Here is a 13,531-nt window from a genome sequence, read left to right on the forward strand (position 1 = left end):
AAATTCACTCCACAAAATTAAACTAAACTAACAAGAATTATTTAAACAATTTCAATAAATCATAAAATTTAATTGAACGTTAATTTTAGGCAATATAGTATACTATGGTGGTAGTAAAATAGTAAGCAAACATTCACAAGAGAGTAACTTCGTTAATAGGAAAAAAAGACTAAAAACAAAATAAAAATTTTTAAAATAATAAGCAGGTTTTGATGAAGCATTAGTCGTACAACAATGTTAAATTTTTATTAAAATAAAATACGAAAAAAATCAAAAATTTTGCAGAAATTATTTTTGAAATTCTATTTATTATTTTTAAATAATTTTATACAGATATTTATGGCCCCTTCGTTTACATTAGAACAGATAATAAGCTTAAAATTGAGTTGGTGACATAAATTTTAATAGAAAAATATTAAATGTAAAACAAATGCTTCAAATACAAATTAAGCAAAAACAAGATTTTTCATTCATAGCACAAAAAAATAACTTTTTGACTAAAAATAAACAAAATTTAAGAAGTGCTTTTTTAGGTATTTACAACAAGATTTAAGCAACTTTTAAACAATATCATAAAGTTGAATTTTTGAAAAGTTTTGCAATTCAGTAAAAAATTCATTTTTAAATTTAAATATATTGGAAAATGAGCTAAGTTCAACCATAATTATTAATTATCCTAAAAACACAAAAATCACCAAAAAATTAAACTGCGTTAACTTATGATTGTTTAAAAAATTAAACAAAATATTTTCACCATGACATCACAACCCTATGACATCATCGTGACCTAATGGCAAGAAAAATAATCAAAATTTTAAATTGCAGTAAGAGTCGACTCAGCAGCTTCAAGAAAATTATTTAAAATTGTCACTAAAGCGGAGAAGTTAATTGTTAGTAGAAATTATTAGTTTCTTGATAAAAATAAAAGTTTTACAGACAGAATAATGAAAACTAATCAGTTTTCGTACCTTGAACAAGATTTTAAAAGTTTTTGAAAATTTTCACTTTAAATACTTGACATAAATAGAAATTTTGCAAATGTCCAAAAGAATAAAATTATCGAATAACTCCAGAAATAATGTTTTTCATAAATAACTTTGGTCAATTTTGTGTCTTTGTTTTCGAATAAAAAAACAGAAGTTGTAACTCTTTGGGAAGAGCAGGGGTTGTATACCCAGAGTTAGAACAAAGATCATCACTTTTTAGTAGAGCAGGAGTAATGACATCTTGCAAGTAAAACAGAAGTTATGACTTTTTGGGGTAGAGCAATGGTTATGACTTTTCGGGTAGAGCTGGGTAGGTAACTTTTTAGTAGAACAGGAGTTATAACGTTTTAAGAGATCGAATGAGGATAATAACTTTTTAAGTGGAAGTTATGATTTTTCAGGTTCAATTTGCAAGAATCACCGAAAAATTGACCAAAAAACAAAATTACTGAAAAAAACTCGGAAAATTGCAGCAAAAAACTCTCCAGAACTGTCCACAGGAGAAATAAGAATCAAACGAGATTATATTCCTTTAAATTGGCCTGCAAAATTGTGTCGCGCACGGCAGCAAACACAAATCGAATGTTTTCTGTGTCTGTCGCGCAGGTAAAGTGGCTGTACACCACCTTATCCTGGTCGGGGTTTAGTTCCACGAACATGTTTAAGATGTACTCGCGAGCTGCTTCTGCATTCTTTGGGGGGCCTGGGTGAAATTAATTAGAATGATTAATTGAATAAATTACAGTACCAGAACAGTTTTATGAATTAGCAGCGCCCTTGAGTAAGGTGCTGTAAACAACATGAACTCCTGTTGAGTCAATACTTTTATAACTGATAATATCTCAAACTGCCAAAGACGACTCGGAAGGAGTCAATTTTACTGACGTTACTCTATGTTGAGCCCGTGAAATTAGCCTTCCCACGTCAAGAAAAAAGATATATATATAAAAAGTTAGAGTAAATAAATATTTTAAAATTTCATTCACCGTCAAAATCTGAGAAATAGTCGGCGAGATCTGAGACTAAAATTTTTTCCTCCAACAAATCTTTTTTGTTGAGAAATAAGATGACAGAACTGCTGTGAAACCAGGGGTAAGTAATAATTGTTCGGAACAAGGCTTTTGACTCTTCCATTCGATTCTGTATTAAAACAAACAGGTTTAGTAGTCATGGTAACACAGAATACATAAAGTAGCCTAGAGGATGATATATAGCTTTAAAATAAAGTTGTAAAGCAAATTACTACTTTTATTGTGATGGTATTGTGACAAAAAAACTTATATTAACCTGACAACTGAGTAAAAACCATGAAGAATGGGTGTTAGTTTAACCCTTTAAAAAACAATTCTTTTACAGTTAGTATCCCTTAGATAAAGTATTATAGCTAGAGATCTACCCCCCAAAAAAAAACCTTATACAACCGTTCTTTAATGGTGACAAAACAAATGATTTTACCTCAGTTTAAAACATGATAAATGGTAAATTTACCTCGTTTCCAGACTCCACGAGGACTTGATCGTACTCACTGAGAGCCACAAGAAACATGATCGAAGTTACGTTCTCAAAACAATGGATCCACTTCCTCCTCTCTGATCTTTGTCCTCCCACGTCAACCATTCTATGGAGGACAATTTAAAATTTCAATAAGATGATTAACATTTATTGTTCGCTACATGAGTAATTTTTGTATAAGAATTTAATTTTTATTGATGATAGCATCATTTTGTATAATTAACAATAAACTTGTATTATTAAAAATATTTTAACACAAAAAAGTAGAAACCTGAAAATAATTTTATCTAAATCGAACGGATATTCAATAATCCCAGTGGTTGGAATTCTGACTCTTAAAATATCTTGCTGGGTTGGAAGGAAATTGGGTTGTTTTATTCTGTCCAGATCACTTAAGTAACTGTGAAAATAGAATTCAACATGAGACATGGAATAAGTTTATTAGTTCCAAGTATAAGTTTGTTTGTTGTTTACTTTGTGAAGTTTACAAAGGGTTTATGTCAAAATTACTGAGAACCCTTTTACTAAAAATCCTATGCTTAAAAACATCAACTTAATGACAAAAACACATTTTCTTTTAACCCCTTCTTTACACATTTTCTTTTAACCCCTTCTTTACACATTTTCTTTTAACCCCTTTAAATTCCCTTGTTATTTTTAAGCAAAATGTTAACCTAAATTTTAGTAAAAATAACTTTTAAAATTTAGTTTGGGGGAATTTTATCATTTTGAAAAAGATTTTTAGTACTTTGGGCAGATTCCTTTTAAAACTTGCCAATCATTGTTTAAAATTAATTGGGGGTTAGCCCTGCCTTGGTGGGGATATCCAAGCATGCAAACTTACTAAAAAGTTGAATCGGAAAGCTGATATTCCCTCCTTCTGTCGTAACAATGTTGGATCCCCGAATCTTTCCACAGACTCTCGATAGAGGGAACATATTTAATGAACTCTGAATACTCCGTGACTTGATCCACCAAAACCTCTCGGATCATCTCATCAGCATTCTCCTGGAATTATTAAAAAGAGGTTGTTTAAATAAAAAATTACAATCTATATAATATATTATAAAATATGGACAATAAATAAATATATGCAAGAGGCCTACAAAATAAATGAAACTGTTGTTTGTGGTGTGTGGATAAATTATCGCAGGCAAATATTAAAGTTAAGACTCTGTTACAACATTTATAATGCCAATTGTAGGGTGGGCTATCAGCTATTACAGTATATTTATTGGTGAATAAGGCTGCAAACATTTGCATTCAAAAGAATTTAAATTTGTAAAAGTTTTTGTGGGAACCAAAGTCAAGGTGATTTCCAACTTAGCTTGAACATGGTTTTAAGTTACCCCAACAAAAATTTTACCCCGAAAAGTCCAAGCCACAAAATTCACATTTTTTGCTTTTAAACCCAAAAGAACTAAAACATTAAAATAACAAAAAACAATTTATGAAAATGGGATAAATTAAATTTATATTTTAAAACTCATAAATGTCTATATCTTATTTTGATTTCAAAACATGGTAAATATAAACAATTTAAAATAAAAAAATCTATTTTAGGTAGTTTAGTTTTTTTAGGTTTATTTTTAGTAACTTAGAGTTAAAAACCACTAAAAAATACCGGAAAATGTTATTTTTAAAAAGCATAATTTTAAAGACGTTCATTCAAGCATTTAAAAACTAAAACAATTTTAACAATCAGTCAAGTGGAAAAATATTTGGACAATTTGGTTAAATTCTCAGAACTGTTAAAAAACTAAAATAAATAAAATGTAACAAAATATTTAAATAAATATTAACTTTGCCTTTGCAAAATAAACCCAAAAACATAACTATCAAAATGGGAACTTAAAGTATAAGATAATGATAATATGAAAAGCTTATGAAACCCGCCCACGATTAGACTTTCATAACTTTGAGTGGGCTCAAATAAGTAACGTATAAAAATATCAAGAACCTTTTAAATTTCTTTTAAACTTTAAAAATAACAAGGAACACTTAAAGATATCAAATAATAAAACAACATTTGAATTGTAAAAGTTTTTCTGTTGTTTAATTACTTAAATAATTATACACTTAATCTTTTTAAACAATTTTTAATAAATAAAAAATATTTACCGCATTATCTGGGTTCTCGTACGGGATGTTTAACGTGCTCATTGCTGCCGCCATGTGTTGCATCGAGGTTAAGATATTTTGGTAAACTCGTTTAATAAAACTTCGTTTATCCTCATCGTTGTAACCGTTACCGTGGATGATTCTCATTTGTTTGATGAAAGTGCTCTTTCCCGATTCACCAGTTCCTAAAAAACATTTTTTATTTAAAGAACATTTAATATACATAGCTATAACATTGGTTCAAACTGCTATAAATACAAAATGAAAAGGAATTTCTTCTTGAAATGAGAGCTATTTTATTAAGTATTTTACCCAGGAGTAATAATTTTAATTCTCTTCGCGAATCTTTTTTGTGTCTTTTTAATTCCCTCTCGATCTGTTCGTTAATATTTTTCGCTTCAATCTCACCGCTCGTTTTACAACAATTACCGATTGTCTTTAAAAGTGCCATCTTTGCACCTTTTGTCTCGTCACAATTATAATCCAAAAAGTTTCAAATTAAACAAAATTTTAATTTTTTTTTTATTTTTCGTTCATGTCTACCCCATTCTATTACAAAACAACCACAACAACTAGAAAGAATGAAACTATTTTGAAATGTTTGGTAAAAACTGACAAGTTGTTAAAATTTATTTTGTTAGGATGAGTTTTAGTTTCAACTAATTGCTGAATTGTAACTTTTTTAAAACAATTTTAAAACTTATAATATTTCATGTTTTTGTCTGTTTGTCTCCGTTTTTATTATTCAACTTAAACTTGAATTGCAATTCTTTTATTTTCCCCGTATTTTTATTACCAGATTATAAATTTTAAAATAAAATTCTAACCACATCGTAACAAAAATAATCAAAAAACGATAACAAAATATTGTCGTCTGGTTGTCCGTTTGTCTAAAGACAATTAAAACACAAAATAACGACTGTCAGGCTGTCATTTTATAATAAAAAGTATGATAAAAAATCGTAAAACTTTATAGGATTCCTCTGCTTGTCTATTTGTTTTAATTTAACAAATAAATTATCGAAAAATATCGCTTAGCCTAACTAACTACGTAAAAATAAGAATTCAGACATTAAGCCAAGCTTTTATCGTGTTGATTTGATTAATTATAATTAGAATAACTGTTTTATTTGCTTTTTAATTGGTTTTTAAACTAAAATGTAAACATAAAACGCGAAACGAGTTTTGAGTTTGAGCTAAAAATAGAAATTTGTGAACACCTGAAATTTTGTACCGGGTGTGGTCAATTGCATTGTGGGTAAAATCAAAATTATTACCAAAACATTCCAATCTTAAAAAAAAAAGTTTTTGGGCTTAAAATAACCTAAAAATGTGATTTTAGGGGTTATTTTGCCCAGAATTTGTTAGTTTAATATAATTTGGGTTAAAAAATGGCAAAATGGGAACCATTTTGGATATATTTACAATTAAAAATGGCGAAATCCTAGACCGAAAAATGTGTTACGTTTTAGCACGAATTTAAAGAAATATAAATACTTTTATGTAACAATATTAGTTTTTATTAAAGCCTTATTCAATTTAAACAATTATCGTGCTTTTTTGATAAATATTAGCATAAAAATTTAGTGTAAATGGTTTTATATTGAGGATAAACTGTTAATAAAATTCAGTCAAGCGAGTCGCTAAGCTTGCATTTATTTTTGTAATTTATCCCCAATTTTGTATTGTTGTAAACTAAATTTAAACCTAAAATTGCAAATTTACAAGATTGAAAATTAATTTTTATTCATTTAAAGGTTATTTTTAATGTAAAAAGTCACTTAACTAACGCAACTTAAGACCTAATCGAAGTAAGGTTACAATACAAATTAGCTATCTCACATTGAGGATAAATTAAAATATGAAACCCAAACTCACCTAATAATAACAACTTCATTTCTCTTTTCGTTTCCTTTGCTCTTTCTCGAATATTTTTCTCAATTTGATCGTTTATCCTCCGCAAGGCTTGCTCCTCGCTCGATAGACAACATGTTAGTCCCATTATGACGTCACCTAGGCTCGACTGTTACAAGATAACGACCACAAAATGAGCCAATAAACAGCAAGATGGGCTTTGAAGCCAAAAATGTTACTTAAAATTAATTTTAGAATTCGTTTTTCACCTAAAGCTAAAAAGATATTAACAAAAAATTAATTAGGATATATTTAATTTTGCCGACTTACAAAACCAACTAATTGTAAAACTGTTTAAAGCCAAGTAACTGGCATTTTATTTATTCGTTGTAGCTATTATTTTGAAATATTAATTAACATTTTTAACAGAAAGTAATTACAAATGTCATGATTTGTGATGTTTGTAGATTTAACTTTTGACGTTCGCCAAATTTTATAATAAGTTTTTTAACTCTAAAACTGCTGATCTTTACAACCAAATGACCTGACACAACTAACTTAAAACCGTGAACCGTACTAAGCTCACCAATATTTCAAACTCCAGTAGTGTGGTGATAATGATAAGTGATTAATGAACTTAAACAATGGGAAAACCTATTAACTATTTCCTATAGAACTACAAACTCATTATTATAGATAACATAACAGGTTTTTAACTTTTAAACGAAGTAACTTAATGTAAAAAAAAAAAATTTTTAAATAAACGTTTTAACTAGAAAAAAGTCAAGTTTTTAAATTAAAAGTTTTAGTTTTTCTAAACAATCTAGAATTGCAAAGGTTTAAAAGATTTATAATCTAGTCTATCCAACTTCTTATACCTACTTAACATTATACAATTAGGTAATTAGGACTAAGTTTAATTGCTAAACCACTAGCTGCCTTCAAACTACTAAATTCAGTGGAATAATATTTTATGTTATGCAATGAATATACAACAGATGTTTAACGTTGTATAAACCACTGTTTTAAATTATTTTTTAAATATTTTACCTTTAACACTTTTATTTAGCATGTAATATTACCTGCAAGCATTTAAATTATTCAGTCCAACAACCCCATATTTTTAAAGTTATCTCGAATTAAATATGATTATTATACAGCAGAATAATGACGATATTAGCTTATTTTGCTATTAATATTACAAACACTAAACACTAATAAACCAACTGCGTAACAACTTACAGATGCTGTTTAGTTAAAGAAAAACCCAAAATTAACGACTTCCCTTCCTTCCTATCTAACTAAACATTAGTTAAAGTTCATTAAAAAACTTGCTAAAAATCTTTTTTGCACGTTTTTTTGGATTGCGTTAATGTATTACACAACGTTTTTATACAGTACGTTGTTTGAATCATTAAAACTTTATTTACTTACTTAAAAGACACTAAAACTTAAATCAAATTGTAACTTTTTACAATAAAACTACAAACTACAAACTATTGTCTTCTTTAAATATATTTCTTATCATTAACTACGCAATTAAAATGGTCAAAAAAATTTAAAAAAAATTAATAATTTTAATCGCTGCAGCCCTTTAAAAAAATAAACAAAATAAACAAAATAATTTTTAGTTAAAATCAATTAAAACAAAATTGTGTATCGACAACTTAATTAAATGTTCGGGTTACGCCTAACATTAAATCTATTAATCATCCCGTTTCCGGTGTGTTCTGCCGCTGGAGGCGCAATATTTATTCAAAATGACGTCACGCAATAAGTTACTTGTATTAAAACTTAAAAACGAAATTTTACTTCGTTTTTTTTTTTTTATTTGTTTTACTACTAGACAAAAGCGTGACGTCACAACCATATTTTTCCTACATATATTTACTATAGGTTACAATATTCTAATTAAAGAACAAATTAAATAAATAATAATTTCATATTTTTGTAAATTAACCTGACCTGAAAAATTACAATCAATTCATTTTGGTTAAAAACATATTTAACCCCTTACCTCAAATATAAAACTTGATCTAATAATAACTCTCTGCTAAGTTTAAGAAATGAAACTGAATTCTAAATTTTCTCCCGTGCTACAACTTTTAATTTGATTTTTTCTTTCGTTAAATTTGTAATTTAACCTAACTTCTTTTGTTCGTTAATTTCTAAAGTTTTAGTTCAGTTAAAAACCTCCCAATTTAATTGAAAGTTAAAAAGTAATTCTGTATGTTTTAAGGAAAATCAAACTTCATATAAAAACACTATTACGGGTTATTATTGGTAAAATGAAACAGAATTAAGAAAATATAATCAACAAAAACAGAATTAAACCATTCTTTATAACATTTTAATTTAATAAATTTACAACTTAACCTGAATCTTACGCTTAAATGTTTTTTTTTAATATAACGTTTAAATTTCCGCTACTGTCAATCAAAATACCATTTCCACTTATTCAAAAAAATCTCGTCTCTGTGACGTCACATATTATCACATTGTTACTTCACCAAATTTTGATAACAGACAGTCTGTCAAACAATTAAAGAATCTTGGACGGAATGCCTCAAGTTCCCCGAGGTCGACTTCCAAGAGTTGGTCAACTCGTCCCCCGAGGAATTGCTCGGGTACGAATCGACTTGTGACGATTGCCCGACCGTCATGTGGTTCACGTTGTTTACACATATTTTCGTCGCAGCGAGATGGCAGTATGAAACCGTATTTAATCGCGTGTTTTTGTCCCCACTAGATGGTGGTATAGAGACCATAAAGCACCTGATTTTTACCACCGTTATAAGTTAATTAACTGAACAAACATTTTTATTTTGAGATATAATATGACACTTTTTTAAACATTTAATATATTTAATAAATAAATGGAGTTATTAAAAAGCTTTTAATTTGTTTTAATCAACAAATTTGTATACAAACTTATGCAAAACCTTTATAATAATCTGATAACGGATCGCAAGAAATTGTTGTTGTTTACTTTTTAAATTTTGTTAAATAATTTCGGCCATTAAAAATTAACGTGACGTCACAAAAAATAAAATTTTAAATTTAAGAAAAACATTTATTTTGACTCAGAGTTAAACAAACGAAAATCGAAAACGTTTGCAAAATCGTCAATCAGTTAAATTAGTCAAATATTAAACTGATTTCTTATCAAAATGGGTCAATATGTGAAAAGCACATAACAGACTTTATACCTTAATCAATTAGCTCTTACAGTTTGCTGTAATTTTCAGACTAATTTTGTTTAAAATAATAATTTCGTTAATGTGCAAAACACAAAATAAGTTTAATAAACTGATGTTAGTTTATATATACATGTTAGTAAGTAGTTAGTGTTATTAATTATAAACTAAAATTTTAAATAATTAAAATTAAAAAGTTTTTTTTTAGATATAAATAAACTTAAAATGTTAGTGACGTCAATATTGTTATTGTTGTCGTTAAATGAAGCTGTTAATGGAGTCGGGGTTGATATGGGCAACTGCGCATGCGTGTGCGGCGTGGATGGAGACAGTGGCGTCATAGGAACCTCTCCTGCGTCATCAGTAAGTGACGTCAATAAAAATACTTAAATATCTCGAACTAAAACACTAATCTATAAACTTCTTTAACCTAGAGCTTTCAGTTTTAATTATTAAAAAACCGTTGCAGGTTACTTCGTTTATCAACAGTGTTCGGGGTGCGAAAGGAAATATTGGATATCCTGGGAAACCTGGACCTGTTGTAAGTTATAGTTATGTTTAAATCAATATTAACACGCTTAGGGGTTAAAGACAAAGTTAAGATACAAAATCAAAGCTTAGACCGAAGGTATTATTTAAATAAGCTTAATTTCCACGCCGAGGATAACTTTAAACTGACTATTTTCAGGGTCCGCCAGGGCGGCAAGGTTTAAGGGGTCAAGTTGGGCTCCCAGGAATATGTAAGTTGACATAAAAATACTATAATACTTTTCGTCTCAATTAGGGTGAAATCCCCTATTTTGGCGCCATAACTTTCGCTATTCTGGGGAAATTTTTACCAAATCTGGTTTTTATTTTGTAGCTGGTGGTTTTGCTGGTAATGATGGTGAATATCCACCCTCATGTTTTGAACTTAGAGCAAATGGTCAAACCCAATCTGGTATTTACTCCATAAGACCGAGTCCAACCGCTTCCATAACTCAGGTATATTTGAACATTTTATAGAAGGATGATCTGATCTTAGTTGCCTCTGTTTGGGACTGTATTGTATGATATCTGCAGTAATATTTGGCCTTGTGGGCTTCTGAATAAAAGGCTTAAAATTACCACTACTTGCCCTATGCTGCAGCACCCTTGGAGTTGTTAAAGGAACTTAGATAAATTTTGAAACATTTTGGTTTTTTACTTTTGTTATTGCAGACATATTGTGACCAAGAGACAGTTGGTGGAGGGTGGACCCTAGTGGCGAGTATTCACGAGAACAACATTGATGGAAAATGCACTGTCGGTGACCGTTGGTCGAGTGAACAAGGTCGAACTTCAGTTAATTATACCGGTAAGTTTCGATTAATTATGAAACAAATTTTTAATTTTAATTACATTTGTGTTTTACTTTCAGGAAGCAAAAATTGGGAGAATTTTAATATATTTGGCAACGCTGAAAGTGCAACGAGCCAGGATTTCAAAAGTTCTGCGTATTCTTATTTATTGGTAACACTTTTGTTTTAAAATTTAAGATTGTAAGAATTGCTGACTCATTAAATTTTCCTCAGGGAAGTGATGTGATGATCTGGCATGTTCCGAACGACGTCGATGTCCACCAGTGGTCCAGTCAAGCTTTCCTCAAATATTACACCTCAAATGGATTCCTCACTCAGTATGGAGGAACCTTACAAGCTCTTTACTCCAAGTATTTTCCACTCAAGTACACTGGGAACTCAGGTAAGTTTGAGTTTAAGTTAAAAATATACCAGTACCTCAAAAATGATGTCCTAAGGTAATTTTAAATAAGATTTTTGATAAATTTGTTGAATTTTGTTCAAACTTAGGTCGAGTGTACGAAGGTTTAGTTTCAATCCTTCGAAGATTGAACGAATCTGCCCCCGAAATTCGACAAACCATCCCTCAGTTTTACTCCTACACCTACGATTTCAGCGGGGTTCAAGACCACATCAGTGATGGGGGAGGGGACATGTACGACACAGGAAACAAGGTGCGGGGGTTAATGTTTTTATAAGGGGGTTTTTGGGGGCAAATTTTAAACCTTTATGTTTTTAGGTTTACTACCAAATTGGTGATGGAGGTTTCAACAGAATAATATACAGAAAGACATACAAGTAAGATGATGTGAATAATGGGTTTATGATAAGTAATCAACTTTTTCACTGAATTTTAGGGATTTGATTCACGGCATCGAGGTATCCAGCTCCACGGAGCATCCTTTCATCATGTTGATGTGGATTGGAAATCATGATCGAGCTGTCGATAATTTTGATATAAAGGTAAAAAAATTTTCTCAAATAAACGAGGTTAGATAATACCAGCAGTGGGAATCAAACTTGGAACGCTAAGTCTTATCCAAGCATGCTACAACCCTTTGTAAATATTTTTAAATCAAAAGAAAATGTATAACTCTCAATTTTGCGTTACTTCAGGTTGAGAGTGGGACCGGGGCAGACAATAGTGGCTCCCATCGAACATATTCTGGTGAAATCACCCAGGGAAACTTAGTTGCAAGTTACAAGGCTTACAGTATTTATGATGCGAACGACCCTTCCATTTGTGAGGTTTATTTCTACATTGCTAACCCCACAGTGAGTTGTTGTTTTGTATTTGTTTATCCTTGATGTTGAAAGGTCGACACTTTAACTAACACAATATCATTCAGGACTGGGGGTCAGTGCGCCCAACAACGTTTGTGTCTGTAAGTTGGTCGACCACCACCGACAATCTTGTCAACAACATAAGAGCAACTGGAAGCCCTGAATCCATCCTGATGGGATACACTTTGTTGTCACGGTAATGTTATTTTAATTGAAGACACTAATTATAATAAGCATCATTGTAGATTAATTTGCTTTTATTTTCCTGCACAGAGATGATGACTTTCAAGTGACCAACGACCACGTCAGAGCCGCTCTAACAAGAATGATGACTGATATTGCCCAATTTGGCAGGATTGAAGGTATGGGTATATTTAAACAATTTAATGACTAACATACCCCCCTCACCCCCCTAAAAACTAAAATTAACTTTTTTTAACAGATTTTAATTGTAGTCGAGCAGATGAAAGTGTCGTTGTCCCGGTAACCTACGGGTTTGGTGACAATGCAGACGTCCTTGCTCGAATTCCCCCGACCTTCAGGTCACAGGTCAGACCCGGGTTCATCCAATTTAGAGCCCTTAGCCCCTCAGGAATACCCAACGCCCTGTGTCCCGGGATAAGGTAGGTACTTTTGTTTTTGAGTAGAAACTTTTGAAATAATAGGCACTTTTATTTGGGCTTGTTGGTAAACACCTAATAGTTGCTATTATTGATCCATGGTAAACACTTTTCAGGTCGGATTCGTGTCGACCTTCGTCAGTTTGCATCGGAGGAATTAATTCAATCAACAAAGAAGTTGCATCTTGTGGAGATTATGCCGGTGAGTTAGTTAAGGGCGTTGAAAAATGTAAAAATTTTGAACAAACTTTTTGTGTAACTTAAATGTAAGTTGACTTTATGAGCCAAACATTACCTTATGTTGTTTGTTATTATGAATGTTTTAAATTACTTTCAGGTTGGGGTGGATTGCCGGTAGACAAACCAACTAAAACTGAACCCTCCGGAGCAGCTAAGTCTCTGGATGACATCAACTCCAGCATCCTCATCTTCACCAGGAAAACTGACGACAATGGACAACAAAAACCTAGTTAAATCATTTTTGTTGAAATATTTGTAATTGTGTTAATTTTAGTCACTCTCTTAATTCTATGTTGATTTGTCGTATTTGTAAATGATAAAAAGTGAAATAAATTGAAATGAAATTTGACGTTATGTACATCTTTAGCAACTCAAAAACGTAGAAATATTGTTAACAA

At 30.5% G+C, this 13,531-nt stretch overlaps 2 protein-coding genes across 3 annotated transcripts; one reads left to right on the forward strand and one right to left on the reverse strand.

Annotated features, from left to right (window-relative positions):
* Window positions 1-99: 99 nt before the first annotated feature.
* LOC145760085 (guanine nucleotide-binding protein G(q) subunit alpha-like) lies at window positions 100-6,744 on the reverse strand. Of its 2 annotated transcripts, none has more exons than XM_082573952.1 (7): window positions 6,498-6,744; window positions 4,620-4,804; window positions 3,343-3,506; window positions 2,770-2,898; window positions 2,475-2,604; window positions 1,973-2,126; window positions 100-1,689 (listed from the first exon to the last, which is right to left on the reverse strand). In XM_082573952.1, the coding sequence occupies exons 1-7, from the start codon at window positions 6,619-6,621 to the stop codon at window positions 1,499-1,501; spliced, it is 1,077 nt and encodes a 358-aa protein (XP_082430078.1). In that variant the 5' UTR covers window positions 6,622-6,744; the 3' UTR covers window positions 100-1,498. The 2 variants fall into 2 exon arrangements, with proteins under 2 accessions (XP_082430078.1, XP_082430077.1); XM_082573951.1 differs by lacking the exon at window positions 6,498-6,744 and adding an exon at window positions 4,932-5,209 and having other exon boundaries at window positions 101-1,689.
* Window positions 6,745-9,884: 3,140 nt separating this feature from the next.
* Window positions 9,885-13,367, forward strand: LOC145759538 (uncharacterized). Its single transcript, XM_082573382.1, has 16 exons — window positions 9,885-10,033; window positions 10,140-10,211; window positions 10,359-10,410; window positions 10,533-10,654; window positions 10,871-11,006; window positions 11,070-11,161; window positions 11,224-11,392; window positions 11,500-11,663; window positions 11,729-11,787; window positions 11,847-11,952; window positions 12,106-12,264; window positions 12,339-12,469; window positions 12,547-12,635; window positions 12,716-12,896; window positions 13,010-13,095; window positions 13,231-13,367. The coding sequence occupies exons 1-16, from the start codon at window positions 9,896-9,898 to the stop codon at window positions 13,365-13,367; spliced, it is 1,893 nt and encodes a 630-aa protein (XP_082429508.1). The 5' UTR covers window positions 9,885-9,895.
* The last annotated feature ends 164 nt before the right edge of the window (window positions 13,368-13,531 follow it).

Source organism: Corella eumyota, chromosome 7 (assembly GCF_963082875.1).
Source record: "Corella eumyota chromosome 7, kaCorEumy4.1, whole genome shotgun sequence".
NCBI lineage: Eukaryota > Metazoa > Chordata > Ascidiacea > Phlebobranchia > Corellidae > Corella > Corella eumyota.